Source organism: Centropristis striata, chromosome 12, assembly GCF_030273125.1.
Source record: "Centropristis striata isolate RG_2023a ecotype Rhode Island chromosome 12, C.striata_1.0, whole genome shotgun sequence".
Lineage (NCBI taxonomy): Eukaryota > Metazoa > Chordata > Actinopteri > Perciformes > Serranidae > Centropristis > Centropristis striata.
Genome location: NC_081528.1, coordinates 14,755,332 through 14,782,699, shown reverse-complemented (window position 1 = coordinate 14,782,699; position 27,368 = coordinate 14,755,332). Strand labels below are relative to the sequence as shown.

Genomic DNA, 27,368 nt, shown 5'->3' with positions numbered 1-27,368 from the left:
TCACTGTTGGTTTTCTCAACATTTTTCATGTCATAACCAAACCCAGGCCTTGTTGTTAACCTAAACCTGACCGCCAAGGGTAAATGGCCCGCGCCTGGCCACAGCATCTGAAAATATACCAGAGCCGAATCTAGGTCTAACCCTGCTGGAAAATGGATCTGGACTTATTAACGCCCCATAAAAATGTGGCATGTTAATCACATATTGTGTATTTGGATAATATCAGATGGAGATTGAATGAGGCAAGATTTTTGCTTTGTCAGCTGGAAGCGACACACTTGAACTCTCTTTCTTCCTCTCGCTGCTGCAGCGAGGCAGCGGTTGCAGAAAGATTCACTGAATTTCTTGGAGTCATAATCAGAATATAATGTGATACTTTATTGATCCCTGGTGGAGAAGTTTCCTTTCTTTTTTCCGTCTTTGCAGCGAGGTCAGGGGGCCAGGGTCGGCAGGAGGAAAGAATGGGGATTTAGTTTCTTACTCAAGGATACCTGAAGGAAAATCCAGCCTGAAACACTTTCACAGAGTTAAAAAAGGAAAGCAATTGGGGATGTATAGTATGCTTCTTTTGTTCTATGGTGGTAAAATGTTTTCTCCTGTGGATAACTGGCCAGATGTAGACATTTGGAGCTACAGTGGAGTCTAAATGCTCAGAATAGCTTTAGAAGTATAAAGCTCAGTGTTGTCAACATTTAAGCTTTACTACAGTGGCAGACCAAGGCAAAGGTGCTACAGTGGTCTAAAACATTTCCTTTCAAAGAAACATGTTGCGGCTTCAGAAAAAACACATATTCAGGAATACATATGAAAATCCAACTATAAAATGCAAATAAAAAATCTTGCTGCAGAGAGCCAAAACAAATACGTAAGCAGAGGACACACTGCAGAAATTACAGAAACAACAAAAGGTAAAAAAACAACAACACAAACACCAAAAAGAACTGCAACAGAAAACAAACGCTTCTCCAGGCCTCTAGTGGGAGCACTAAGTCTACCAGCTTGATTTTTGACACATGAGAGGCCAGACATGAGTACCTTTTTGTGTTGCTTCTTTTCTCCATTTTTCTTGCAGCTTAAAAAAACCTACACATTAGCTGTATCCCAAAGTCAAGTATACTCCGTTGGTAGGATCCTTCCTTCGGTGTCGGGTCCTCCTTAGGCGAGGCAAGATTCCTTCCTTTCACTGTAATACACAAATGGAGCGGCCTTCAGAGTGTGCAGGTGTGCGTTGTTGCGTAATTGGAGGGTCCTGCTTAAATTCAGCACCGCGATTTCAAAATCAGTTCATGACATGGATGTGGCTTTGGCATCAGCACTCTGCCACATATTAGTGGGAATGAAAGAAGATGCTTTAAGGTTGAATTTCCACGATTTAGCAAGTAAAAGCTACAAAGTGGATTAAGCCTGAATATTTCACTGATCCTGGCTGAATTTGGCCGTTACTTAGTTTCATGAAAGCAGCGGCACATAATTCACCATGGAAATGTGTTCTGCTCTGTTTCTTTTTTTTTACAGTACAGTACAATAACAGCTATTTATAAATAACAATAATGGATAATAGCGGACTTTCGGTCCCTGTAAACACAATTAAGAAATGTATAACTTTCTGAATGGCATAGCAGCATATTAACTTTGCACATAGTACATCATCATCTGATGCATATATATGAATTAACAATGAATAACTTTGGCGACTGAGACAGCATTAATTAACTTAACTGGCAATTAATCAAGATGATTTTTTTTTTTTTTAATCTGAAAATGCTTATATTTAAATTCATATTGTGCCGCCGGCGTCGCTGTTTCTACGCTCGCCATTTTAGAATTTCCATGCGCAATGCTTTATGGGTAATTGGGGCGCATGGAGGATACACACATGCATCCTTGGAATTTGGGCAAAAGAAGGACTCTGTCATCTGGAGGATCCTGGACATTGGGACAGTCCTTCGGCGGATGTCGATGACGTGGTATCCTTCAAATTCAGCTGTTTGAGGATCCTTCCTTGACTTTGGGATTCAGCTCCCATTTGGGGCATTGTAGCATGTTTACCCTTGTCAGCCACTGTAATTTGTTTAAAACTTTAAATTGTTTTGGATAGAAAACACAACAATTGAAATAGTACAGTAAAAAGAAAACTGAATCACAGAAGTATGGGCTGACTAATTAACTGTGAAATTACTAATATTGTCTTTTACTAGAAGAAAAATATCACCAGTGCAATGGAGTTATTTCTACAGTTTCTCATGGATTGTCGTACTGAAACCTCACTGAACTTTGTCCTTTTAAGCCCAATTCATGCTTGCAGCATAAATGTGGCCAATAGTGTCTACAAGATCTACATTTCATCATCTCACCAAAATATGTGTCAGTGCAGACCGTACAGGTTGCCAACTGTGCAATTTACAATTTGTCTTAAATGGAGTGCAAAAGCAGATAAAACAGCAGCTCCTTTTGCTGTCATGAGATCACCATCCTTTTTTCTGAAGAAAACTGAAATAGTGAATTTGCTCACTATGCGTAGAGAAACCTTACCTGTCCAGCCACCATAATCTAAGTGAGGCACTGTACAATACAATAGTGAGTGTCATCACAAACGTTAAGTGAGTCTCTTTCAAGGTTGGAGAAACAACTGAGCCATGTAGAGGTTTGTAGGCAGCATTAAGAGTGTGTGTTTATTTTACATTGACATGACAAATAGACCACAAAAGTGTGAGCTTACTGTGCTGTTCATCTGTCAGTGTAGATAAGAGCGCTAACAAGGCACTGCAACACATAATGTGAATTCACATGGAAAAGGACAGTGTGAGAAGGGAGAAAGCGGTACAATATAATACAGCTGTACAGTGGATCTATAAAAGTTTCAGTGCCGAGGGGTCTGGAACTATTTTCAGCCTGTAGGGGTGGTACATTTTACTTCCTGGAACAGGATTTTATTGCTCACAGTTTTAGCCAAAGCTCTGCTCCCTGGCTTAAATTAGTTACCTGGAAGCGTCAGCTTATTGAGGATTTTGTCAAGAGGAACTGGGAACTTTGGGGGCTTTGCTGTTCTCAATGGCATTTCATTTTTTTGTTATTTCACACTCAGACTACTGCCTGACCTTCATCTGAAGCCAGTGGCCCGCTCCAGAAAAAACTTAACAGTTACATTATTGAGGAGTGAAACACAAGAAGTCCAGATGTTCTGAGCTGTGATCACATTAATATTTACTACTTTTGCCATAAAATAGGGTGTTTTACCTACAAGGACAGTGTGTGTGAGACAGACCCAGAGAAAGCTGACTTGGTGACTGACACACATATCTGCTGAGGTTTTATTCAGATGTTTTTATTAAACCAAAAACAATAGATTGAAGAAGAAAAGTTGGAACACAGGAGTGAGTGAACCTGTATGGGGTTCATGAGATATTTTAAAGTGAAAGCTGGTAAACGACATCTGGCAGATTTTTCCTGGAGACAAAATGAAGCTTCAGTGTGGACAAATGGACAGAAAGATACTATTTGTTGGTGGTGATGACTTGAGCAAAATGAGGGCCTTTGCAGCTGAGTAGTTACACCACAGTGTCATGGGTTTGATTCTGGTCTTGCATGTCATATCTCCTTCCCCATATTTCCACAATGTCCTCTGTCAAAAAAAGGTAAAAGGCCCCAAAAAAGATGAGAGAAAAAAAACATAATTTTGCTGTGTTTAAAGTGAATTTTCACATTGTGTTATTAGTGCAAGTTGTGCTAGTGTAAATACCAACAACATTTCTTTCTAACATTTATTTCCATCATCGTCTATTACTGATTTGTAGCCTTTGTGGAAGTCCCAGGTACGTCTGAAAACCAAACAGCATTGTGTCTGGGTTCATAACAACATCGGAGGGTGCACAAAGCTCTGGGAATTCGCTGTGATTTAATTGCTGTAAATGGATCAAAAGTATGCTGAGATAATCACCAAGTATACAATATCTAAATTCATGTTTTGTCAGGTTTGTCAGCTTTTCTGAATGAAGTTCGGATCAATGGCTGTGATTTCAACACTGATAGGTTTTCACCTATTTTGCATATTTGGATTCTGTTGTTAGCATCATTATGCGGCACAAATGTGTGCCTAGTTAACCCTGATTAATGATAATTAATATTGCCCCATCTAGTGTGAGACTTCACGTTTGTCTGTTTGATGTTGTTATTTTCTGGAACGGGGCGATTTGTCCAACACACTGAAAAGGTGAAAGTGTGCGTCATCAGTCCTTGTTGCACACAAGAGAAACAAAGCTTCAAAGGAAGCAGCTGCAGGAGTTGGAGAGAATTTGTAATGAGCACAATGTCAGTGGTTCGATGGGTCAATGAAGCAATTGACCCAATCTGTTTCTGTATCCTGCTTTAAAGTAGAAACTGAGCTCAAAATATTTGAGTTTTCTTGTACGTTTAGACTCAAAACTTCTTTACTGAGTGACTGACAGCTGCACAGACAGACTCAGACATGCTGCTGCCTGGTTGTGAGACATGACCAAGACCAAAGTGAAGGTAACACGACTGACACAAACCAAACACACACACACTGAAGGTTGACCCAAGAGTGGAAAACAGCACCTCTGCCTCCTCAAAGTATGACGCTACATTATTTTTTCCTCTAAATGGGTGTATGTGTGAGTGGAAACAGCTTTTTTCATGACCATACACTCTCCTCCCTCATGCAGCCACTCACACACACACACACACACACACAAACACACACACACAAACACAGGTGGCTGTAATTAGTGTGTTGAGTCCGTTCATGGCACAAGATCAAACTGTGGTCCGCTCAGCTTCAGGAAATACAGAGCTCTGCTTAGAGTTAGACACACACAGTTCTAAACACACACACACAGCTACATATTCATGCACCTTCACTCTTTATTTCTCTTGTTCCCTCTCTAACGTGATGCTGGCATACAAAAGGTTTCCCCCCCAAACTGTTTTTGTTTAGTCTGCAAGTGAAACTGAGCTCTGTTTGACTTCACCCTACTAGAAACGTCTGCAGCAGGAGAAGGTGGAGAGCAAAGGATTATGGGTCAGATAAGCCTGAAATGTTCAACATCTCCAATCTGACTTAAGAATATACACGGTTGGTTTAGTGCCGCAGCTGTAAGCAGAATTTACGCAGCCAGACGAGCTGGGCACAAGGTTATGAAAGCAGTAATAATGTTGCTGGAGGAAAAGCCTGTAGCTGTGAGTGGTCAGCTCTTCGTATTGATAACCAGGCAGCTTTCTCTGTGTGACGCCCTGTTTCACTTTCAGACCAAGACTTTAAGATTGGAAGTGTTAAAAGACAAAAGAAATGAAAGAAAATATATTTTTTCTTTATACATAAATGCTGCCCTTACTAGGGTTAGGGTTTCATATTTAGTTATTTTTTAGTGTTCGTTATTATTTTTTTTCATATAAATATATATTTATTTCAGAAAAAGCCTTTTTTATTGGCCTATTTTATTTCATAGGCTATTTTACTTAAGATATTTTCTTATTTAAATGTGCACTTTATGGCGCTTTGATTGGAAAAAAAAAAAGGTACTCCTGTTGGTATACAGTATTTATATTCACTTAAATAAACGTTTTCAATAAAACTACTTGTGACATGTCATATTTGGCTTTGACTTTGACTGAACATTTACTCTCACTTTGAGATAAAAATGTCGGGATGTATATCGTATATCAATATTCAGCCTAAATATATCGGGAAATGACTTTTGGTTCATATCACCTAGCCCTAAGTACCATCAAGGTCTTCATCAGGTTTTTTACCCTTTGAGCATGTAAACTTTGCTTGAAACCTCCATTTTTAGTTGTTTTGTCGTCCACCTGCAGCCAACTAGGGTGTGCTGTGCATGTCATTGATCCCTTTTACCTTGTAGATATGTACATTTTTAATTAAACTGTCACATAGCATGTAAAGAGAGCTACACCAGAGGAGCAACCTTGTACTGTAATCATCCGCTGTCCCGTCAGCTATTAATGAAGTCACATCCTTCGTTAATAAATCCTGGGGAGAAAGAACTGAGTGTTCAGTTTAATGTGAACTGTGTGTTCAGGCTTGTCATTTTTTTTATATAGTTGATTAATTGCTGTAGATATCAGCCTTTGTCAAATATGATTTTAGTCTATTTGTCTGTTAAACTAATGTTATGCAATAATAATAATAACTTCATATATGTGGTTAGCAGAGACTCAAAGCAAAAGCAGGATAATTATTGACTTCAGGCCAAACAAAAGTAAGACCAACTTAAATATAGATTTAACTTCTTTTAAATCACTCCTTAAGACCCACTTTTATAGACTTGCTTTTATGTATTCCTTTCTATCTCACCACTCTTTTTTACTTCTTTACTTTTTTTACTCCTTTTCCCTTTTATTTTCTGTGTATCTGAGAGTGTCTTGTGATTGTTCCTCCTCTGTCTCTTATCGTTTTTCTCTTATTGTAAGAATTGTTTTTACCCTTATGGCATCATTCTCGTTGTGATGAACTGCTCTCTGTCAAAGCACTTTGTAAGCTGCTGTTTTTAAAAGGTGTTTACATAAATAAAGTTATTAAGACAAACTTAAATATAGATAAATAAAACCTAAAAAAAACTCATTAAAAAGACAACAGACAAAAACATGAAAGCAAGTTAATAAAAATGGGTTTTAGGAAATCATCTAAACAAAGTCTCTCATTCTGCGTGGTGGATTGTTTTGTGATGACTCAAAGAATAACTTGTTTTAAATCTCCAGACTTCCATTCAATCTTGTCAGTGATCCAAAGCATTTTTTTGCTGCAGAGAGTCATACGACGACTTCAGACCTGTAAGTGCTTCCTATATAATCCTGCTTCGGCTGTTAGAGCTTTGGAACAAACTCTGGTTCTGTCTAACCAGCAGGAAACTTCACAGTTACTCTCATTTGAAACCTAATTCAATTATGACTTAAACTTTGCATATTTTGTTCCACTGAAGAAAAGTTTAAGGACTGAAGGGGGAAAAACCTTTTGGATCGAGCGACTTCTGGAAAAAATGAAATCGGGCAACTATCAAGTTCCAACACTCAAATTAAGTGCACTACTGATTCAAATTGTTACAGTTGCATCATAATAATCATTATTGTGCATTATTCATTCTTGGGTAACAAAACTTGAATGTCACATGTCAATATATGTACAAATGAGGATTCAGTGATATGAATCAAACTCTCTCTCTCTCTCTTTCTTTAGTTCTTTACCTGCAAAAGAAGAAATAAGACCCATGTAACACACACACACACACACACACACACACACACACTGAGCCTCCTTACTGTAAACCTACATTCACTCTTTAATTCTTGCCAGTAAAAAAAATGGTTAATCAACCACATACCAAGTTTACTATTTGAATAGTTTCTGTGTAAATGTGCCTCTGACTGTGGTAGTAAGTGTGTGTGTGTGTGTGTGTGTGTGTGTGTGTGTGTGTGTGTGTGTGTGTGTGTGTGTGTGTTTTGTAACAAATAGGTCAGAAAGCTGGAAGCAATTCCCGGGCGAACGTTGACGTGTGTTCATCATATTTCAGAGAGAGTCTGGGCCCAGAATGCCACGACGTGTAATCACATTTGTAAATAGCATCGTAAAGCTGCACTCGTAAAAAGTTTTGTTGTTGTCTTGGCCTGGTCTGGGGGGGAGGAGGGAGGAGGCAGAAAACCCCGTCAGGTGTTTGATGATGATGATGATGAAGATGATGAGGGGTAATGAAATTAAATGTTCTGGAAACATTTCACAGCAATAGATGTTTACCTTGTGATGTTTTTTTGACAAAAAAATTGGTTGTGATTTAATTAACGTTTAGAGATTTCATCACTGCACATGCACGTCACTAAACTAAACTAAACACACACACACACACACACACACATGCTGCTAATCTGCCTGTGTTGTCGCTCACAGAGAGCAGCAGTTAACTTGTCGTGTACGATTGTCTGTTCTGCGGTTACAGCTAATACATCTCTCTCCGCACTGTCGCCTTTTTCTCTCCGGCTCTTGTCTTTTTCATCTCTCTCCTGCCGCCTCTTGACCTCCTCTAAAAGTCAGTCGGTTCCCGTCTTGTTCCCTCTCTTTCTCCGTCGCAGCCCCTTTCAGTGTCTCTCTCTCATGCTGTTAATGGAGAAACATGTAGCAGCCCAAGTTATAATGATTTCCATAAGGCTACACAGCCTCTCCACAGGCCAGAGTGTAAATCACAGTGACGTGTGTGTGTGTGTGTGTGTGTGTGTGTGTGTGTGTGTGTGTGTGTGTGTGTGTGTGTGTGTGTGTGTGTGTGTGTGTGTGTGTGTGTGTGTGTGTGTGTGTGTGTGTGTGTGTGTGTGTGTGTGTGTGTGTGTGTGTGTGTGTGTGTGGACGTCAGGTCCGTAGCACACGTGTGCAGACGTGGACGCTTGTGTGCATTAACACACATCTTGCTGTTTTCTCCTGAGAATACGACAACTTTAAGCAGAGACATTCTGACTTTTTCCTCTGGAACATGTGTCAGAACAACAGATGTATGATTTTTTTTGTGACATTAGTTTTAAGGGGAAAATCTTATGACCTAGAGGAACAAAAAAGTGACAAGAAAATGTTTTTTGCTGTTAGTAGTAACAGTTAAAATCACATTAATCAGAATCGTTTTATTGCCAAGAATTTGCTGCAGTGTATTGTTGCAAAAGAACAAAGTACTTAATATAAATATAGAGTAAGGAAACAAGTTCTTCAAGTCAAAAAACAGCAAAATAAAATATGAAGAATAGAAAAAGTCAACATTCAAACAATATTTTAAAAAATATAGAAAACATATCAACAGTAGACACAATATATACAAATATGGAGTTAGTACAGTGGTTTCAACTAATGATAAATATTTTCTTTATCAATTAATCTTTTGACAATTCTAAGGTCCAAGAAGGCCAAAAACCTTAAATATTGTGAAAAGAAAGTGTTATTATGAATTAATGTATGATTTTTAAATTAACTGATGTATCATTTACTCTATAAAATGTCAAAATATGTTGAAAATCCTGATCCAGAGAGTCTTCACACAGTTTTTTGCAGCATCAAATAGTCCAAAACCCAAAGATATTTAACTCACAATGATAAAAAAAAAGAGTGAAGCAGCAAACCAGATAAAACCAGAAACATTTTTGACATTTCTGCTCGAAAAATGATCAGAATTGTTGCCATTTAATTCAATCTGTCACCTTATTGATCAAATAATTTCAGGCCTAAACACAGCTGCCCACAAGTGGGTAAAAAAAGCTTTAATTACTGGGGGCCTGCAATAATCATATTCATCCTCGACACAATTATCATTATAAAACAACAAAAATGAACATTGTATTTACTGTTGCTTTAGTAAAATGTAGGCTGTTTTATTATAGAAAAAAAGTAAGGAAAAAAGATAGTTAGTTTTTAGTTTGGTTTGTTAAAATATTACACCTATTATTAATAAATATTCTGTATTATGACCCCTGGCTTCACTGAAATATCATTAACAATCATTTTATCCATGTATTTATTTGTGTTTTGTACTGTTGTTTGGTGGTTTGGCTCGCTCCGTGGTACGTTAAACACCTTCTGTCCTCAGAGGATTACATGAGCTGCTAATTACATATGAAACACGACTCGTACTGCAGACAGAAAGTTTCCACACAACATCTACAGGATTACATTTTGGATCTGGAGCCGCAGCATGTAAATCTAACCATTTATTACAATGACACTGTGTGTAATGTTGCAACTTGCGGCAGCTGAAGTCAAATAAATGTTCCGAAAATTACTGTGGCTGGAGAGAGAAGTATGTTTGGAACGTGGCGTCTAAATGCAGCATGTGTGTTAGAGAAACAAAGCGAGAGATGTTGGATGTCTCTTTCTTCACCCACGAATAAAAAAAGCCTGCAGTGTAGAAAATGAATCTCTCTTGTTATTCAAACAGCAGCAATAACAGGCTTATAACATAAGATCCATGTGGTTTCATTGTTTCCAGAGTATCATTGAACTGATGGAGTTTTAATGGCGCAGTGTGTTTTAGTAGGGGGTCAGTGCTCTGACAGGCCAACAAACTGCTGCAGGACGGATGGTGTTTCTTCTGCTGGTTGTTACAGTAGACGGGTTTGGACGAGGATAGATGGTTGTAAAACTGCGCTGAAGAATGTCTCTCTGAAGTTCATCAGTCTGACACCCAAATACAACATTTATCATGTCATCCTGCTGCCCGGGCTCTCCTGAAATAATAATCCTACCATCAGGAGGTCACTTGTTAAACGGATTACAAGGTCCTCCGACTTCTTAAACATAGATTTCTTTGTGTTCTGGCCTTTTGAAAAGTTGCTGCCAAGATACTTTAAGAACTTTCAATTATTAACATGTTGAGAGGAAACTGATTTCCTGACTTGTAATGTCAGTCAGTACATTTACATGACACTTGAAAAAAACGAATTATTGCCCTAAACTGACTGTAACTGGACAACTGTAAACATGTACGTAAACGTGTCAGTCTGACTAATGTCGGAGTTCTCCAATTCCGATTAGGACTCCCAGATGATGTGATTGAAATAGGATTTTCCTATTAGCCAGGTAGATTTCCAGTAATAGCTTCTTGCAGTTTCTGATCAGCCAACATGACTTTAGGTTTCTGGTTATGTCATCACTCTTGACTGCTGTTCAGTTGTGTTGTTGCATTTTCATTTAAACAGAGATTTTGTTTTTAGTTATGGTGGCTATCACTGTTCCAATGAAAACTTAAGCGCATCAGTTCTTACGTACTAAATTAAACAAGAAAACGTTTCTCATAAAAAGGTTATGCAGCCACAGGTTTCTTTTTGAAAAATGTCCATGTGCAGCAAAATTATGTTTTAGGGGAAAATTTGATTAGATGGAGCAACCTTTTTAAACATGCACTGATAAATCAACTCTGATTGTTGTATCTTATTATTATATAAAGACCTACGACAGTATATTCGGGCCATTGTAGGGAAAATGCATATGTATATGTCATTTCTTTAATTATTTTTTTAAGTTTATGTGAAAAACTCTCACAAATGTACATGAAAATAACATTAATATTCTCTTAGATTATAATTTCATGAATTTGTGAGAAAAATCAAGAAAATCTCTGAGATTGAAGTAGCATATTTTCAAAAGAAATGTAGGATTTTTTGTTTTCATCAGGGAACCATTTTGCTTCACTTGCAAGATTGGCTCAAATTCATCACAGACGCCGCTGTTTGCCATATATTATCCATGTGTTATTCATGCATTGGATGACTTAATCAAATTAAACTTTGCAATTGTATTTATCATGAAGTGTTGAGAAATACCTGTGATTTTAGTCCAGAATCACCAAATTATCAGGACGTGACTGATGCTTTCTGCTGATGAAGTTCATGCAACATGATTGAAAGCTTCAGATTTGAGAGAAAAGCTTCACCTACTAAACAGATCTTGTGCTGAGGCTGTTTTCTGAACTGCTGCTTCCAGGTTCAAGAATAACTTTTTAACCTCAATGAAAGTATAACGTTTACTGAACAATAGCTTGTTTGAAATGTGCCTCATGTGAGCAGTTTAAATTTAGAGCCAAATTGCAATCCATGTTAAGACTGAAGGTTATTTTATGGTTACTGATCATTTGAACACCACACGGTAAACCTTCAACTCTGGTCAAAACTGCAATCGCAATATTTAAAGCACGCTATTGTTGCTGAGGCAAAAATAAACCCTCCTGAGACCCAGGTTTAACTGAACAATGCCTCTTCTTCCAGAGTTATGTAGAACTCGTGCTCTTGCGGTAGCTCCTGTCTGAAGTATGAAGTGAAACATCAAGTCTGGATGAAGTTTGAGGCAAAGCTGTGCCTGTGTGAAGCCTGAAACTGTGAGCGTGGTCAGTTTTTAGACGACTAACGGCGGTTTTACTGAGTTTGTCAGATACACAAACTCACATCAGGCTGGTTTTGGCCCTGATGCTGCAACAACCAGCCTCAACACACACACACACACACACACATATCCAGTGTCTCTATATTAAAACCTGGAAGGACACGACCCTTTAGGAAAACACTGGCCCCCTGCACACACTCACACATACAAACACACACACACACACACACACACACACACACATGTACACTGGAGTTTTGGGACTCATATTTCTGAGTGTGCTCATGTCAAATTGCTGCCTTTTCTCTACAGACCTAAAGGTAAATACAAGAAGGGGTTATACAAACACACGCACACACTCACACACTCACACAGGGGTACCCCGCCAGTGAATGTGTGAAATGTAGCACACTGTTGAACCATTTCCCCCCTGCAGATGTAAAGAGAGAGAGAGAGAGGAATGAAAAGAAACAAAGAAGAAAAGAGGCAGAAAGTGAAATGAAAAGAGTGAAGGGAGAGGGAGTAAAGGTTGGAATAAGAGAAAATAAGACATTTAATAAAAGAGTTCAAACCAACGTCAGTATGCCATTTATGAATTTTCCCCTGAAGTCTTTATATTGTAATGACACAATGATTCACACCTGCAAATTGTGGACTCTGAGGGGACATTATAGGAGTACTTATAAATGGATGTATCCCCTCAAGGTGATACGTATGTGATAAATGCAAAGACAATAAGAACATTAATCAAACAACATGTGGTCCAAAAGCTAATGGCGAAAGTATTTTTTCCCTAACTCAACTGGAGTTTCGCAGTTTTTGATGTTTCTGTTTGTGTATGGGGTTTTTTTGTACGTCATTTTTCTCACCAGAGTTGTTAAGCTCTTTTTTTATAACGTACCTGTTTGTTATGTTTGTTAATTAAGCTTTGATCCTGATCCGAGTCGTTAAATATCTGCTCCAACGCGATACTTATCTAAATGATTAAATGTGTATTTTACAGAATGAAATAACAACTGCAGCTAACTTTATCGGATACAGATGCTCAACTCCACTCAACATACTTTTGTTACGAATTGTTTTTTTAAATTTCCACTGCAGATAGTAAACCCTCACTGAAGGTGGGATTCTCAGCAGAGAGCCAAGCATATAGACACTGTGTGAAACTGCTTCATCTTCAATGTGCAGTCGCTAAATCCATTCATTGACCATCAAACAGACAATGGACATATGTACTCCCTCATTTGTCCATGGCAGCCATATTTTAAAATCAGGGGCGAGTACATAATATATTGTTGTGGTAGCTTGGCTATTTAAAAATGGTTGGTTTGTGCACAATGTCCCATGTCACACTAGTGATGATTCTCTGACCAATCAGTGATCTGCAGCATTTTAACTCCACCTTCTAATTGTGTCTCCGCTTGGAAGCTAAACCGAGGTGGTACCAAAAAAGTACTATCCACAACTTCTGCTAATGGAAAACTAAAACCAAGTCTAGTTCCGTGGAGTGGAAATGCAGCGTGTGTGTGTGTGTGTGTGTGTGTGTGTGTGTGTGTGTGTGTGTGTGTGTGTGTGTGTGTGTGTGTGTGTGTGTGTGTGTGTGTGTGTGTGTGTGTGTGTGTGTGTGTGTGTGTGTGTGTGTGTGTGTGTGAGAGTGTGAGTGTGAGAGTGTGAGTGTGAGTGTGAGTGAGAGTGAGAGTGAGCGCGCGCGGATTACTTGTTGTAATCACCAGCCAACGTATCTGGCCGAACATTAAAAGAAGGAACAGGATCAGAAGAAAACATTTTGTTTATTGAAAACAGCTGAAGCAGGGAGGGAATATGTTTTCTACTCTGTGTGAGTTCAGTTTGAACCAAACAGCGAAACATTAAGTCTCCAAACTTTGTTCTTGTATAACAGAACTGAAGAAAGGTGTTCCTGAAGCCTGGATGTGTAACATGCTGACAGACCAGTGATTTGCAGGTTTCACACTGAAAGATACTGTAACAGTTTTACTCACTATAGGATGAGATGGTTAAAAAGAACTTAACATATGAGAGTAGAATGGCTTTTTTAGCAGGAGTCTTCTGTGCATTCGGGAGTATGGTGATATAAGTAAAAGTTTTAATTCCACACTGTGAAATTACTCCACTACAGTAAAAGTCCTGCATTCAAAACATACTGAAGTAAAAGTACAAAAGTATCAGCATCAAAATGTGCTTAAAGTATGAAAAATAAAAGTACTCATTATGCAGAATGGCCCGACTCAGATTGTTTTTATATTCTAAATCTATTATAAGATTATTTGTATTAATGCATTTATGTAAAAAGCATTTTAATTTTAACTACTTCATAAACTGTTAAGAGGTATAAATCTTGACCATAAAAGTAATTAAAGCTGGCAGCTCAATGTAGTGGAGTAAAAAGTACAATATTTGCCTCAAAATCTAGTGGAGTAGAATTATAAATTACATAAAATGGAAATACTCAAGAACAGTACTTGAATAATTGTACTTAGTTGTTGAGAACACACATTCAGTTTCATCTTTGGATGAAGAATTCCTCTTAAAGTCATGGATCAAGTGATAATGTTACACATTTGCATCAGTGTCACAATATACAGCTGCTGTACATGTATGTGTTCTGAGTTTTGGGAATACTTTGATACTTTGGATGTATGGCTGCTCTGTATGGACAGTGGAAGCGGTCCAACCCCCCTCTGTGAGTGAGTCTGTAGGAGGTCTGCCAAGTTAGGCTGTTAAGAGTGCTAAACCATGTTCCCCCTTCACATCAGACCCCCGTGCCGCTGGGCTTCAAACGCGTTGCCCTTTCTCAGAACACGCCGTGCATGTGGCGGGAGGGAGGGGGAGAAGAGGGGAGGGAAGGAGGAGTGAGGTGCAGCGGGAATACTGGCACCTCAAGTTACCACTTAGTTAAATAACGCCAGAATGCACGCACATGCACTGACACACCCATAGAGGAATTCATATCACACGGACCACGCGGCCTGCCTGTATGCTATTAATACCAGCCCCGAGGATGCAGGTCATGCCTCGTATTTGCATTTCAAATGCGTCTTTCACGCCATCATTCAAATAGTGATGCTTTAAAGACATTTGGCGCTGCATTAAACACTCAAGCTTTCAGGTGGTCTTCTAAAATCCACGCACAGATCCGTATACGTACCAACAAACGCGATAAACATATCCATCTAAAATTATGCACACACTCTCACGTATTTCCTGCAGGTGGTCCAAGGCTGTTTGCTCTTTTTTTTCTCCTTTCTTTCTTTTCCATAACTACCATCAGGTTTCGGTTGAAGATTCAGGTTCAAGCCAAGTTAACCGCGCACACACACACACACGCACGCACATACACCCTTTACGTATTTTGACAGACCTCATATTGCACTGTACCAGCGCTCCCCACCTCCTGTTAAAGGGCCCCTCGGATACATTGGTTCCATCTTGAAGCGGTTCCTAGCGTGAAGGTTCAGACAGATGTTTGTATCTTTTTGATAATCAATGTGGGAAGACGTGCTGAGGGAGGGAAACTGATACACCAGCATGAGAGTCAAAGCAATATGATACAGTGGAGTATGATATAGGCACATACAGTATGAAGGTATTAAAAAAGAATTCGCTCTTTGAACATTTTTCCCTGTAAGGAAGTTTCATTTTTTTGAGGGCACTCTTTTATGATCGTGCTCTCTTGGTGGCATGAGTCAGGAATTAGTCATTTTCAGGGAATTTTAGAGTAGTGGCATGTAAAAGGAGTTGTAGCATTAATTTCATAGCTTTCATCACCAGTGATTTGTAGCAGCAACAAGTCTCTGGCACAGTCACACCGCAAGATAGACATATCATGTTATTTGTCATTTGGTTTCCTGGTTTCCATTGCTGAGACATTTGAAATGCATGCATGGCTGTTGAAGAGAGGGTGCTGGATGGAAAGAAAGTTTTTGAAAGCCAGAAGTGTCTTCTTTCATGTGTGTAACACCTCAATCTCACATTTTAACCAGATTTTACCTGCTACTTTAAAGAAGCGATCCAGCAGTGTCATCAGTGTGCTTCTCTAACCACTACAGGCGCATTTCCATCTACATGATTATAATGTTTTCAATTTGCACATGAGAAACTTGAGTGAAAACATAAAAAAAAAAAAGTTCTTCTTAATAATAATAATGCGACATGTTGAGGGCAGATTGCTGGATGGAAAGTACACGGTCGCCCATAAAGTTTGAATAATTTCGTTTTCAAACACAATCCTCTATTAACTATGGTTTCATTTTCACTGTGATATGTTTGGATTGTATTGATTAATAAAGTTTTGAAACGATAGAAACTTAAACTGTCAAATGTTTTATTCAAACTTTATGAGCAACTGTGTGTTTTTGAAAGCCAGAAATTGTTTCTTCTATCCTGTCAGTTGGTTGTAACACCTTTTGACAGATTTTACCTGTTTCTTTAGGGAATCTGGTTTTATGTGTATTATGAGTATGTAATGTGTTGCACATAAACATTTAAAAAAAAGTTGAGAAGTTCTTCTTAAAAAATTACTTCTGAAATTATCAAGCTTTGCTTGAGGTGGAAACTGGAATATTGATTAAAGGAGCAGATTCAATCAGCCTCGTTACTCTCCACACAAATCTGATGTGACTTTCCTCACATTTATATAGGAAACAGGCATGAATTCCATCAAGTTTTCAACTTTCTTTTTCACCATATGAGGTTTGACTGTCTCTCTTTAACTACATTTTCCTCTCCTGTAATAGTATAATAGTTTTCTGAGTGGACAGTTGACACAACTTGCTGCTTATCTTGATGAACCAATTCCTAATAACAGCATGGCAGTAGTGGATGTCAACATCTATTCACTCACATTTTTCTTTTATGTTGTTGTTGTTGCAGAGTTTTTATGGAACAAAAACTGTATTATAAATATTTTCTCACGTTAAAGTGATAACAGCTATGTTTCTACATCCCGCCTCCCTAACTCGTAACAATCTGCATCTAATTTGTGAGAGCAGACCAATGTATCAGTGGTACCTTGAATTTATGTTGAACAAACCTCAATACATCATGACCCCATGCTGAAACAGCTGCATCTTGTAAAACAACTGTCAGACGCTGATAGAAGACAGAAAAAACCCTCCTGCTAAATAATCCATCCTAACTCCCATACACTTGTGAGAATTCATGTCTTTTTTTTTTTATAGACCCAGCTGAGTTTGTGCACATGATTAATGTGTATTTTACTCCAACTGGAGCAACAAGTGGTTGTAGAAATCATGGCTTCATCAATTGAAAACACAAGTGAATATTTGTCTGATGCTTCCTGCAAAGATCTTAAACGTATACTCAATTATTCTGAAGTTGTCAGTTCACTAATAATGCTCCTTGTCTCTTTCTGTCACCAGATGACTCCAGTTCAAGAGGTGGAGCAGAGGCAGCCAATGGTGACTCCAAACCCGCCCCAGAGCTGCCTGGGAAACTGGGTAACCACTCACAACTTCTCTCATCTCATCACTGCAGCCATATAAACATCTGAAAATGAAAAGGAAGCCAAGAAGTGACACTTTAGATAGCTGAGAGTGTGAAAGATTTTAAAAAGTACAGTAGCAGATTGTGCAATAAACACCTTGCACACTGTCAGAGGGCAGAAGTTGAAGCCCACACACAGAAACACAAACACACAAAGCCACACATCAGGGTGGCTGTTTGCTCAGATAATTGGCTCTGACAGAGTGGAGAGCAGTCTATTTGTGTGAGGTGTGATTTGGTGGGACACATTCCTTCCTTTGCCCCCCTCCAAAGTGTCCCCAGTCCCCCTGCCATGTAACCTAACCCGTCTTTCTTTGCTTTTTGTTATTGTTTTCTCCAGCTCTCTCTTTCTGTCGTAAACGTCCGTGCACTCTCACACATAAATGTCAATAAGCATTTACTCTCTTTGCTTTTTCACACACATTCTTTCTCTTTATCTGTTTGCCCCAAACATACACACTCACTGTTTTGCCTGAGGCCGCGTTTAAACCAGGTTTAGCCCTGCATTTAAAAAAAACACAGCCCCGTTATTTATTTGAAAGAGGCCTGCCGGCGACGCAGCGTCCTAACACAGTGTCATCCGGCAAACCACTGTGGCGGCCAATCAAATAAATAATGTAACATGAGTGCTGTATTTTTGCAGTGTGTAAAGCTCGGGTAGGCTGTGTATTTTCTGCGTCATTGGGCATAAATTCCATAATTTTCTCTCGGCTTATTTTATTTCAAGTGGTCTGAGAGAAAACTAGACTTCTGCACCTCCTGCTCTCGCCTCACAGCTATAAGGTCCTGGGTTCGATTCCCGCCAGGACGCTGTGGGCATTGGAGGCGTGTCCCCAGCTCCATGTATCTGGAGTCCGTATCACTGGTCGGTGTCGGCAAAAGGGCCTTTCTGTGTGGAGTTTGCATGTTCTCCCTGTGTCCCCCTCCGCATGTATCGGAGGAAGCATGTGCCCAGGATCAAGATAGGACAAAACTGGGTGATAAATAAAATTGGTTACAAAATCGTGGGATAAAAATCATTTAAAAAAAAGAATGAGACAGCCTGATGGCTGTAGGAGCGAAGGATCTTTTGAATCTCTCCGTCCTGCAACGGAGAGAAAGGAGCCGTCCACTGCTGTTTTTTGGGTCCATAAAGGTTTTGTGTAGCGGATGATCCGAGTATTTTAAGATGGCCTCGAACATCTTGACAGTGCATCTCTCCACCACCTCCTCCAGTGTGTCCAACCTGGCTCCAACCACAGAACCAGCTCTTTAGACCAGTCTGTCCAACCGCCTTCATCTCTGTGTCTGATGCTGCCTCCCAGCAGACTGCAGTATAAAACAACACACTACCACCACAGACTGATAAAACATCTGCAGCATCTTACTACAGATGTCCAGAGATCTGAGCTTCCTTAAGAAAAAGAGTCGGCTCTGCCCCTTTTTGTAGAGAGCGTCTGTGTTTAGGGACCAGTCCAAGTTATTATCCAGGTATAAACTAGATACTTATAACTGGGCACCACCTCGATGTCCACCCCGCAGGTATTCACTGGCCGAAGAGGGGGCTTCAACCTGGGGAAATCTATGGTCATGTTTCGATTACTGTCGGACTCAAGTGAGAGGCATGTTTCTGATGATACGTCACATATTTTTCCATCTTGCCAGTTACGCCAGTTCACATTGATCCAGTCTCGCCAATTTAATGTCCCTGTTACTACCTCCAGATTGAAGGCGAAATGTCACAGAGCTTAGCAAAAGAAAACGAAGAAGAGAGAAACATGCGTGAATCCGCCTCCCAGCACCTTTTTAATCTCTCTAAATTAACAAATTGTACCCTTTTTTGTCTATTCCATACACTAACAGAAATGTTTGTGGTTTTAATACAACTACTGCAGTGTCTCAGCTGGTTGCAACTCAAAGTGACAATAAAACTCTGGGCTGTGGAACAAGAAATAATTTCAAAGGTGTTGTCAGGCAAAGTTTTTCAGCCTTTATGCTGAGCTAGGCTTCAGGCCCCTAGCTCCATACTTAATGTGGGGATTTCAATCTTCTCATCTAACTTTTAGATGGGGAAAATGTACTATGTATCAAAATATTCAGCGTAATCCCAAATCAAGATAAAACAGATTAAAAAAATTACCTCTGTTGGCAAAAATCTCCTTAATCTTAGAATCCGTGTTGGAAATCTCTCTCTCTCTCTCTCTCTCTCTCTCTCTACCTCCCCCCCCTCTCTCTGTCTCTGGCACGCTGTCTGATCAAAGGCAGTAAGTCGAAGGGTCAGCAGTATTTTTACACTGTGAAGTGTGGCGTTGAAGTGGCCCCCGAGACCCAGAACAAGCCTGCCCTTTTCGCCCATTCTGGCTCTCACCTTCTCCCTTCTCTCTTGCTCTTTTGCTCTCTTGCTCTCTCACTCTCTCGCTCTCTCGCTCTGTTTTTCTTTCTTTCTACCTCTTTGCGTGCCCTCTCTCTTACCTTTTACCTTTTTATTATTTAAACTCCATCTCTCGTTCTCTTTGTTCTCATTTTCTCCACCGTCACTCCAATTTTACTCACAATCTGTCAGTTCTCTTTATCTTAACCTTAATTTGAACTTCACCCTTTCTCTCCCCATCTGTTTTCTCCTTAACTTCTGTTTAGTTTGGTTCAGCTTAGACAAAATAAATCAGTTCGTTTCAGTTGCACTTTGCTGTATTTAGTCTAATCTTTAGTCAATCCAGTTCAGCTGCACTTTGCTTTGGCTGTCTCCTCCTTCTTCTCAATTAGTTTCAGCCAGTGCAGTTACATTTATGTAATCATCAAAGTAGGACTCTGCCAAAACTTTAAGCTATTAATTACCATCATGTATTTATCCACTACTCTGTTAGATCTATTGGCTCTGTCTGGTCACAGTTCAGCTGTAGTCCAGTAGCTTTCCTCAGACTCGGGGGGGTTAGTATGTTTTTTCTGACATCCTGCCCAGCTTCCCGCCGGTCAGCAGAGAACTATATTCACTGAGTAATGATGCCGTCGTGAAATCTCCACATTTGAAGAGCGCAAACCTGTCACATAACTCTCTTTCTTGTTTGTTTACCCAGAACTAGAATAATAACTGTGTCCAAAGAAAGAGGCGCTACTTGCAGTAGTTTCAGGGTGATTTATCGCCCCGGTTGATGGCTATCTGCTGTGGCTCGAACATGAGGGCTATAAAAAATCAAGCGCTCCTGTGAATGATTTCCTCTCCTCCCTACTGGATAGTTTTTTTTCCCTCTTTGATCTGTTCATTGCTCACTGATTGTTGTGCTCTCTAAAGAGGAATATTTGTGTATGAATAGAAGCGAGAGTTTCAGTTTAGGAGGAATATTGAATGGCTGGATGTGGTTAAATCCTAAAAAAAACTGTGTAGATGTTTGAATAGGTGTTCAGGGTTAACTGGCCATTATGTTTTGTAAGGAAAGGTTTTGCATGAATGAAAGGATGTTTGTTGTGATGCTAAGTCACTGTCTGCCTTTTTATGACTTGTGCGCACGGATATGCATTCACGAGCGGATAATTACAGTGATGTTAAGTAGCTGTCTGCCAGGTTTTTATGGTGGGCTCTCATGGATGCATGATTTCAGGCCAAATATGTGGCTTTTTATAAGAGAAGGGCCTGAGGTGCTGGATCAGTGGAAAATAAGGATTCTGGTGTGTCTCTTTGTGTGTATGTATGGGTTTGTGTGAGCAGCTTCCCGGTCATGTGAGTAAGCCTTTTGTGTCACGGAGAAGAGGAAGTGATTCAAACATTTTTCTTTAAACAAACAATTAGGTTTATTACAGAAAATTAGGTTGTATATACCAAGAGGCACGCTGCCATATGTTGTTACAGCACAACATGTAATTCTTGGCACGGCCTGTGGCGATGACCTCAGCCTGTTCGACTCTTTACACTGCAAAAAATGTCAATTTTTAACAAGTTACCCAGTTTAGTCCTTAAAATCCGCTCACTCTCTGCAGGCTGAGATAATTAAATTTGTTCCTAATTCATATTTTCTTGTTTACAAGTTTGTGCAAACACATGTCTGTATGTTGCAACAAAGATGTCTTTTCACACTAGGGATGAATGAACTTGTGTGTAGATGCGAATTATTATTCACTCCAAAGAAATTGATTTCATGGTGTGCAGCCGAAAGGTTACGGACCAGAGCAGAATATTTGTGGGGCGGAAAATGAATTTGTTATCACATTAGTCAGTGCAGATGTCTGCACGCGTAAATAGCGGTTCAACCAATCAAACGTCAGATTGAGCATAAAGAAAACAACAACACACAGTTCAGGATTATAGAGAGTTTTCCCCTCCTGACATCTGGCCAAAAATGCATTTATATCATTACCAAACAGTATTTTACATTGTCAAATAGTAAAACAATGTTTATTTTGTGTCATATAAAAGCACAATATGTCATTTTCTGCAGCTAGGGGTCTCTCAATCAAAACAATAACCAAAGACAGAGTTTAAATGTGGCGCCTGTAGCAGCTAAAGTCCGCTTCTCTCAGTTAGGATTCCTTCAGTGTTCATCGTTCTGGAGGTTTTAACAGAAGTCGAATTATCTGCAGATGTCTCCTCCTCTCTAAAATAAACGAACCTGGTGTTTAAAAGCGGCAAAAACGCTGTTAAAAATCAGTGTTTCTCTGACATTGCTCAGCACACAAAGGAACGTCCAAAAAGGGCTGCAAACCCAGCTGCTGCTAACGTTCGTTCCGATTATTTCTCTGATAACTTGAGATCCAGATATTCAGGAGGTTTTTACTGGGAGCTGAATCATCCACAGAGTTCTTCTCCTCTCCAAAACAAATGGAACCAGTGATTAAAAACTGGTAATAAAAAAAACACTAAAAAAAGCAGATTGAAAAATCAGTGTTATTCAAACGTGAAACAGACATCCAATAACTAAAATTCTTTATACCCAATAAAATATATCATTAAAAACAAGCAAGATCTAAAAAGTGTCTGGTTAAAACAGAGCACAGACACAGCAAGCCACCGAATGAAACAAGCCATTAACATGATTCAAATTCAGGATTTCTCTGGATTTGAACATTTTTGGATGATATGATAGTCCACAACTTAACTAAATATATAACATACATTGTAGTTATAGTCTTTTTTATACATTTTAATGCAGAAAAAGTTACAATGCATACCTTTAAAAGGAAAGTTGGTAATATGCAGAAGCCTAATCCACTGCTTAATTTCCAAAGAGCTCGAAGACTGGAGATGGACAGTAGGTTAGCTGTACAGCTTTAAAAAGAAAATACAAAGAAAAATATAATAAAAACAAAACAAAAAAACTTAGTTTTGACAATGCTTATTGTATTTTTATGTCTCTCATAGCAACCTGCAGCTCATGAGGCTTAAAACATCTCTCTGTGCTGTGGCCTCTCCAGATAACTTGGCTTTGATCGCTCTTTACGTCTCATAAAAGTGTCATATAAGACTCTCTGATGATTTCCACAATCTGTTCTCTTTCCACTGGTTTGAAGAACACTGCTTGTAAATATAAAACTGCACTGTAAACCGTTTATCTCTTCTAATAACTTCTTCTGTTCTTTCCTTTTATCCCATCTGTCGTCACCTCAAAGTGAGAAAAAGAGATTCTGTTTTTCTCTTCAGATTTACAGTTTGAGTTTAAAGTTTTATCCAGAGTACCTATACATGAAACAGTACTCGATCTCTTTCTAACATTTTCACCCTCTCTCCTCTCACAGTGCGTCCACGTTTCACCCATCCGTCAAAGATGAGGAAGCGGGTCATCGCTCGGCCCGTTGGCAGCTCCGTGCGCCTGAAGTGCATGGCGAGCGGCAACCCTCGCCCCGACATCGTGTGGCTGAAGGACAGCCGGCCGCTGGTGGACGAGGACGCTGGAGCTGAACGAAGAGAAGCAGGAGCACAAGGGGAAGGAAAGAAGAAGAAGTGGACTCTGAGTCTGAAGAACCTGATGCCGAAGCACAGCGGGAAGTACACCTGCCACGTGTTCAACAGAGCGGGAGGGATCAATGCCACCTACAAACTGGAAGTCATACGTGAGTCACGCCGTGATCCTGGTTTTTCATGTCAGGAAGAATCTGCCCAGTTGAAGCATCACAACACAGAAGCAGAGGTTAATGCCACTTAAAAAGTCAAAACATGCCACCATCCTCCATAGAATAGCAGTGATCAAGCAAGTTGTAATAGTTCAAATATATTATACAAGGCTTTCAGTTGAAGGTTAAATGAGTCATTCATAGGTTCCCAGACGCACAGTGGATCACAGAATTTTATGTTTTTACAAGATTCGGGAAGAGCAAACGGTTTATTTTGAGAACATTTTTGGATAAGACTTACAAAACAGTCCACTACTTCTACTTTAAGCTTTCCAGACAGAAAGCTTAAAGTAGAAGTATTACAGATTGACTCATCCATGACCATCAGAAATGGGAAAATTCAATGAAACTTTTGTTTTTACACTTTTTAACTCAGAAAAATTGTGTAATTTTTAGGATTTGGTGTAATGGTGTAGAAAATGTGCGTTTCAAACCTGACAAATGGGTCACATTAACCTACAGTCATTGAATTCTCTTAACTAACACTGCATTAGATTATGAATTTTGAATTTGAACCACAGGGAAAGTATCAACCAAGATGATAAAAATGGAGCCACAGTGCCCACACGCACCAGTGTGCTGGCCATCGAGCTGCACCAAGTATAGAAGTTTAAAATAGCTTTTAAAAGCCTCCTTTCACTACAGTGGCATTTATTGATCAGCAGCAGGCCTGTCAGCAAACACCAGTCAAGCGAGCAAGGAATGTTCAGCGAGTTTTTCAGCTCGGAAAGTGAGCCAGCTGCAGTTTCAGTCTAAAAAAGGTCTAGTTTTACTGTTGAGAGCAGAATGTGTGTTATGATGATTTGTGAGTGTTTTCTGATGTATTAGGTTGTGTTGGACGGCAGCAATAGCTGTTTTGACGCTGGATGATTTAATGTGAAGCTGTTTGGTGGAGCTGAATTTGTGCACTGAACAGTATGTTACTGAATGTGATCGCTCTGTGGAGACAGGCTCCGCTCTCTTTACCCGTCACATCTGTTGTACATTTAAGTACAGCTGTAGTCTTTCCTGAGAGACACTCACACACACATACACACAAACAGAGAGGAAGTAAATCAAACTGCTGCTCACTCATGTCAAATGTGACATTTTCTCCATCAGCAGAGATTCACTCAGCTGTCAGTCATTCACAGTTGTTTGAAGAAAAAGGAGTTCAGGACGGAAAACCAGTAAAGTTCACAAAAAAAGTAGAATCCATGAATAGAACTACTTGATAAAGTACATCAGGAACATCAGTCGGTAACAATTATGTCTATAATGCAGTATAAGCGCAAACATAATACATTGTAATACATGTATAAGGCTTTATAAAACTTGTTTTTTTATCATGCATGGCTGCTTATAACACATTTCATTAGTGTTTTACTAGTGTTTTACTTAACTCTACTTTTACTTAATGTTTTATAAGTTCAGCATTCATAGTAGTTTATAACTCAATGCCAAAGTAACAACAGTGTTTGAAAGAAGAGTCCTGGGTCACACAGCTCATTATGACTACCATAACTTTAACCAGTTATAAAAAAGTACAAAGAGAACTGCTCTCATGTATTACTGTTAGCTGTGTGATACTGTAACACAGTGATTTAACTTCATTTTAACATTTATTGCAGACACACAAAAAGGTTCAGAGCAATCAAACATACAAATACATACAAATATTCACAAGTCAGCTGTGTTTTCAAGCCTGAATGAGTATCGAAAGCAGCTCTTCCTGGGGGTAAAAAATTCAGAGTTACCTCATATGTGGGAATACCAGAAAACACAAACAGTGTACTGACATCTGGGAACCTATAAACCTGTAGCAACCACCTCATTGCATCAGTTTGAGCCACAATGATTTATGAGGATGTATGTGCAGTATTTTCTAGTTGCAAGTAAAGTGCAAGACAAACCCCCTTTCCCTAAGTCTCAAGAATGTACTTATAATTAGGGCTGGGCAATATGGGCTAAATATCGATATACAATATATATCCCGAAATTTGTATTGGGTTTGCAGAGTTAAAATCATTTTGAGATACATTAAATGTTAGTTGGCATCCGTTACTACCTGAAAAACTTAAGTTCAAAGATTTCACACAAACTTTTTTTTTTTTTACTTTTCTTTCCACATGCTAATTGAATGGGTTTGTGGCTGTGGTGTTTGCATGTGTGGTTACCTTGCATTTCATTGCAGGCATCTAGTTCACCAGATGTCTGTCGGACACGCTGTGACTGCATTACCATTTTTAAAGTTGAATTAATTAAACTAAAAACAAAGAAAAGGAAGACAGCACTGCAATGTGTTCTCACAGTCTTAAACACATTTCTTAAGTATAAACATACACCTGCAACTTCATTTTCTCAGGTTACATTCTCATGAGATCGTATTAACAGATAGTGAAAAAGAAACTATTGAATGTCGTCCAGGTGTGTTTATTCTGCTGTATAAACTGAGAAAGAAAAGGCAGGAGCTGAAGATAAGAGATCTTCAGCAGAGAGGGAGGATGTGGTGCTGAATACAGCAGATACTGTTCAAATAATGCTTTCATACCATATTATATTCTCTCAGGCTTGTGGAGTTACATTCAGTTCAAATAAACTGAGGAAAGAGTATCTACTCTTTTATTCAGTGTGCTTTTCACCTGATTTTAAACCTGATTACGGATAAATTCGACATGTTCACAAAATACAACAATCCAATTTTTTCTCCTGACATTTAATTTCATGTTCTTTTGTCTCTTCAGAGCGTACCAGCTCTAAACCCATTCTGACTGGCACCCACCCCGTCAACACGACCGTGGGCTACGGAGGAACCACATCTTTCCAGTGTAAAGTCCGCAGCGACGTCAAGCCGGTTATTCAGTGGCTCAAAAGAGTCGAACCTGAGGAAGAGAAGAAATTTAACTCCACTATAGAGGTACAAACACGAGCTCTGCTACATGTAAACTGAATATCTGAGGAATATCAACTGAACTGATCAATAAACATTGTATGATTATATTTTAAAGGTTGGAGACCACCGCTTTGTGGTCCTGCCTACAGGGGAGGTGTGGTCACGTCCGGATGGATCTTACCTCAACAAGCTGCTGATCACCAGAGCCAAGGAGGAGGACGCCGGCATGTACGTCTGCCTGGGAGCCAACACTATGGGCTACAGCTTCAGGAGTGCCTACCTGACTGTGCTACCAGGTCAGAGGAAGCTGCTGTTGTTCAAGCCTTTATTAGCCTTAATTAGCAGTGCTCATTCAAGACATGCCTGTTCAGAACAGGGTGATTGCTTGGCCTCCAGTATTGTTGCTCTCAGCTTCACAGCCAACACTGCGCTCCTTTAGGTCCTGAGCAACACATCTAGGTGGATGCGTATATGGAAATAAACACCTAACCCTAAAAATATTCTAACAAAAGGTTTCTCAGCTGATTTTTGTAGTATTAGATGTCCTTAATAACAAGTTTACCAAAATCTGACCACTAGAAAGGTGTAATTTTCAAGACGGGCAGGTAGCCACCAACTCTAGGCAAAGCCATATGAGAAAGGAGAAATATGCAATTACTGAAGGGAAACTGTTTCTGAATTCTGGGCAAATTCTGAGCGTTTTAGTAATGTACTGTTCAGTTATTCAAAGCATCACACTGCACGCTGTCTGACTTGGCAGAAAAACAGAATTACAAATACAGAAAATGTGTGATAAACAGCTGAAATGGCAGCTAACTTTAGTGAATAGTCTACATTTGTAACTTGTTTTAATAGACATAATGTTATAGTCTGTGTCATGTCTCCTAATCATTTCAAGTGAACAACGTTCAAACCAACATGAACATTAAACTAACTAGCCTGCTGTCAGAGCTACCAAACCAAAATCTTCCTCGGCTACTTCACAGCAAACAACTTAACATACACCTCTGAATAATATCA

The 27,368-nt window shown here is 39.3% G+C and overlaps 1 protein-coding gene across 2 annotated transcripts in view; it reads left to right on the top strand.

Moving 5' to 3' along the window:
- Positions 1–27,368, top strand: part of fgfrl1a (fibroblast growth factor receptor like 1a) — an 83,445-nt gene that overhangs the window by 51,564 nt on the left and 4,513 nt on the right. For both annotated transcript variants that reach the window (XM_059345835.1, XM_059345834.1), the window contains exons 4-7: positions 17,275–17,352; positions 23,102–23,416; positions 26,200–26,372; positions 26,464–26,644. In XM_059345835.1, the coding sequence (XP_059201818.1) occupies positions 17,275–17,352; positions 23,102–23,416; positions 26,200–26,372; positions 26,464–26,644 (747 nt within the window). The remainder of the gene's footprint in view (positions 1–17,274; positions 17,353–23,101; positions 23,417–26,199; positions 26,373–26,463; positions 26,645–27,368) is intronic.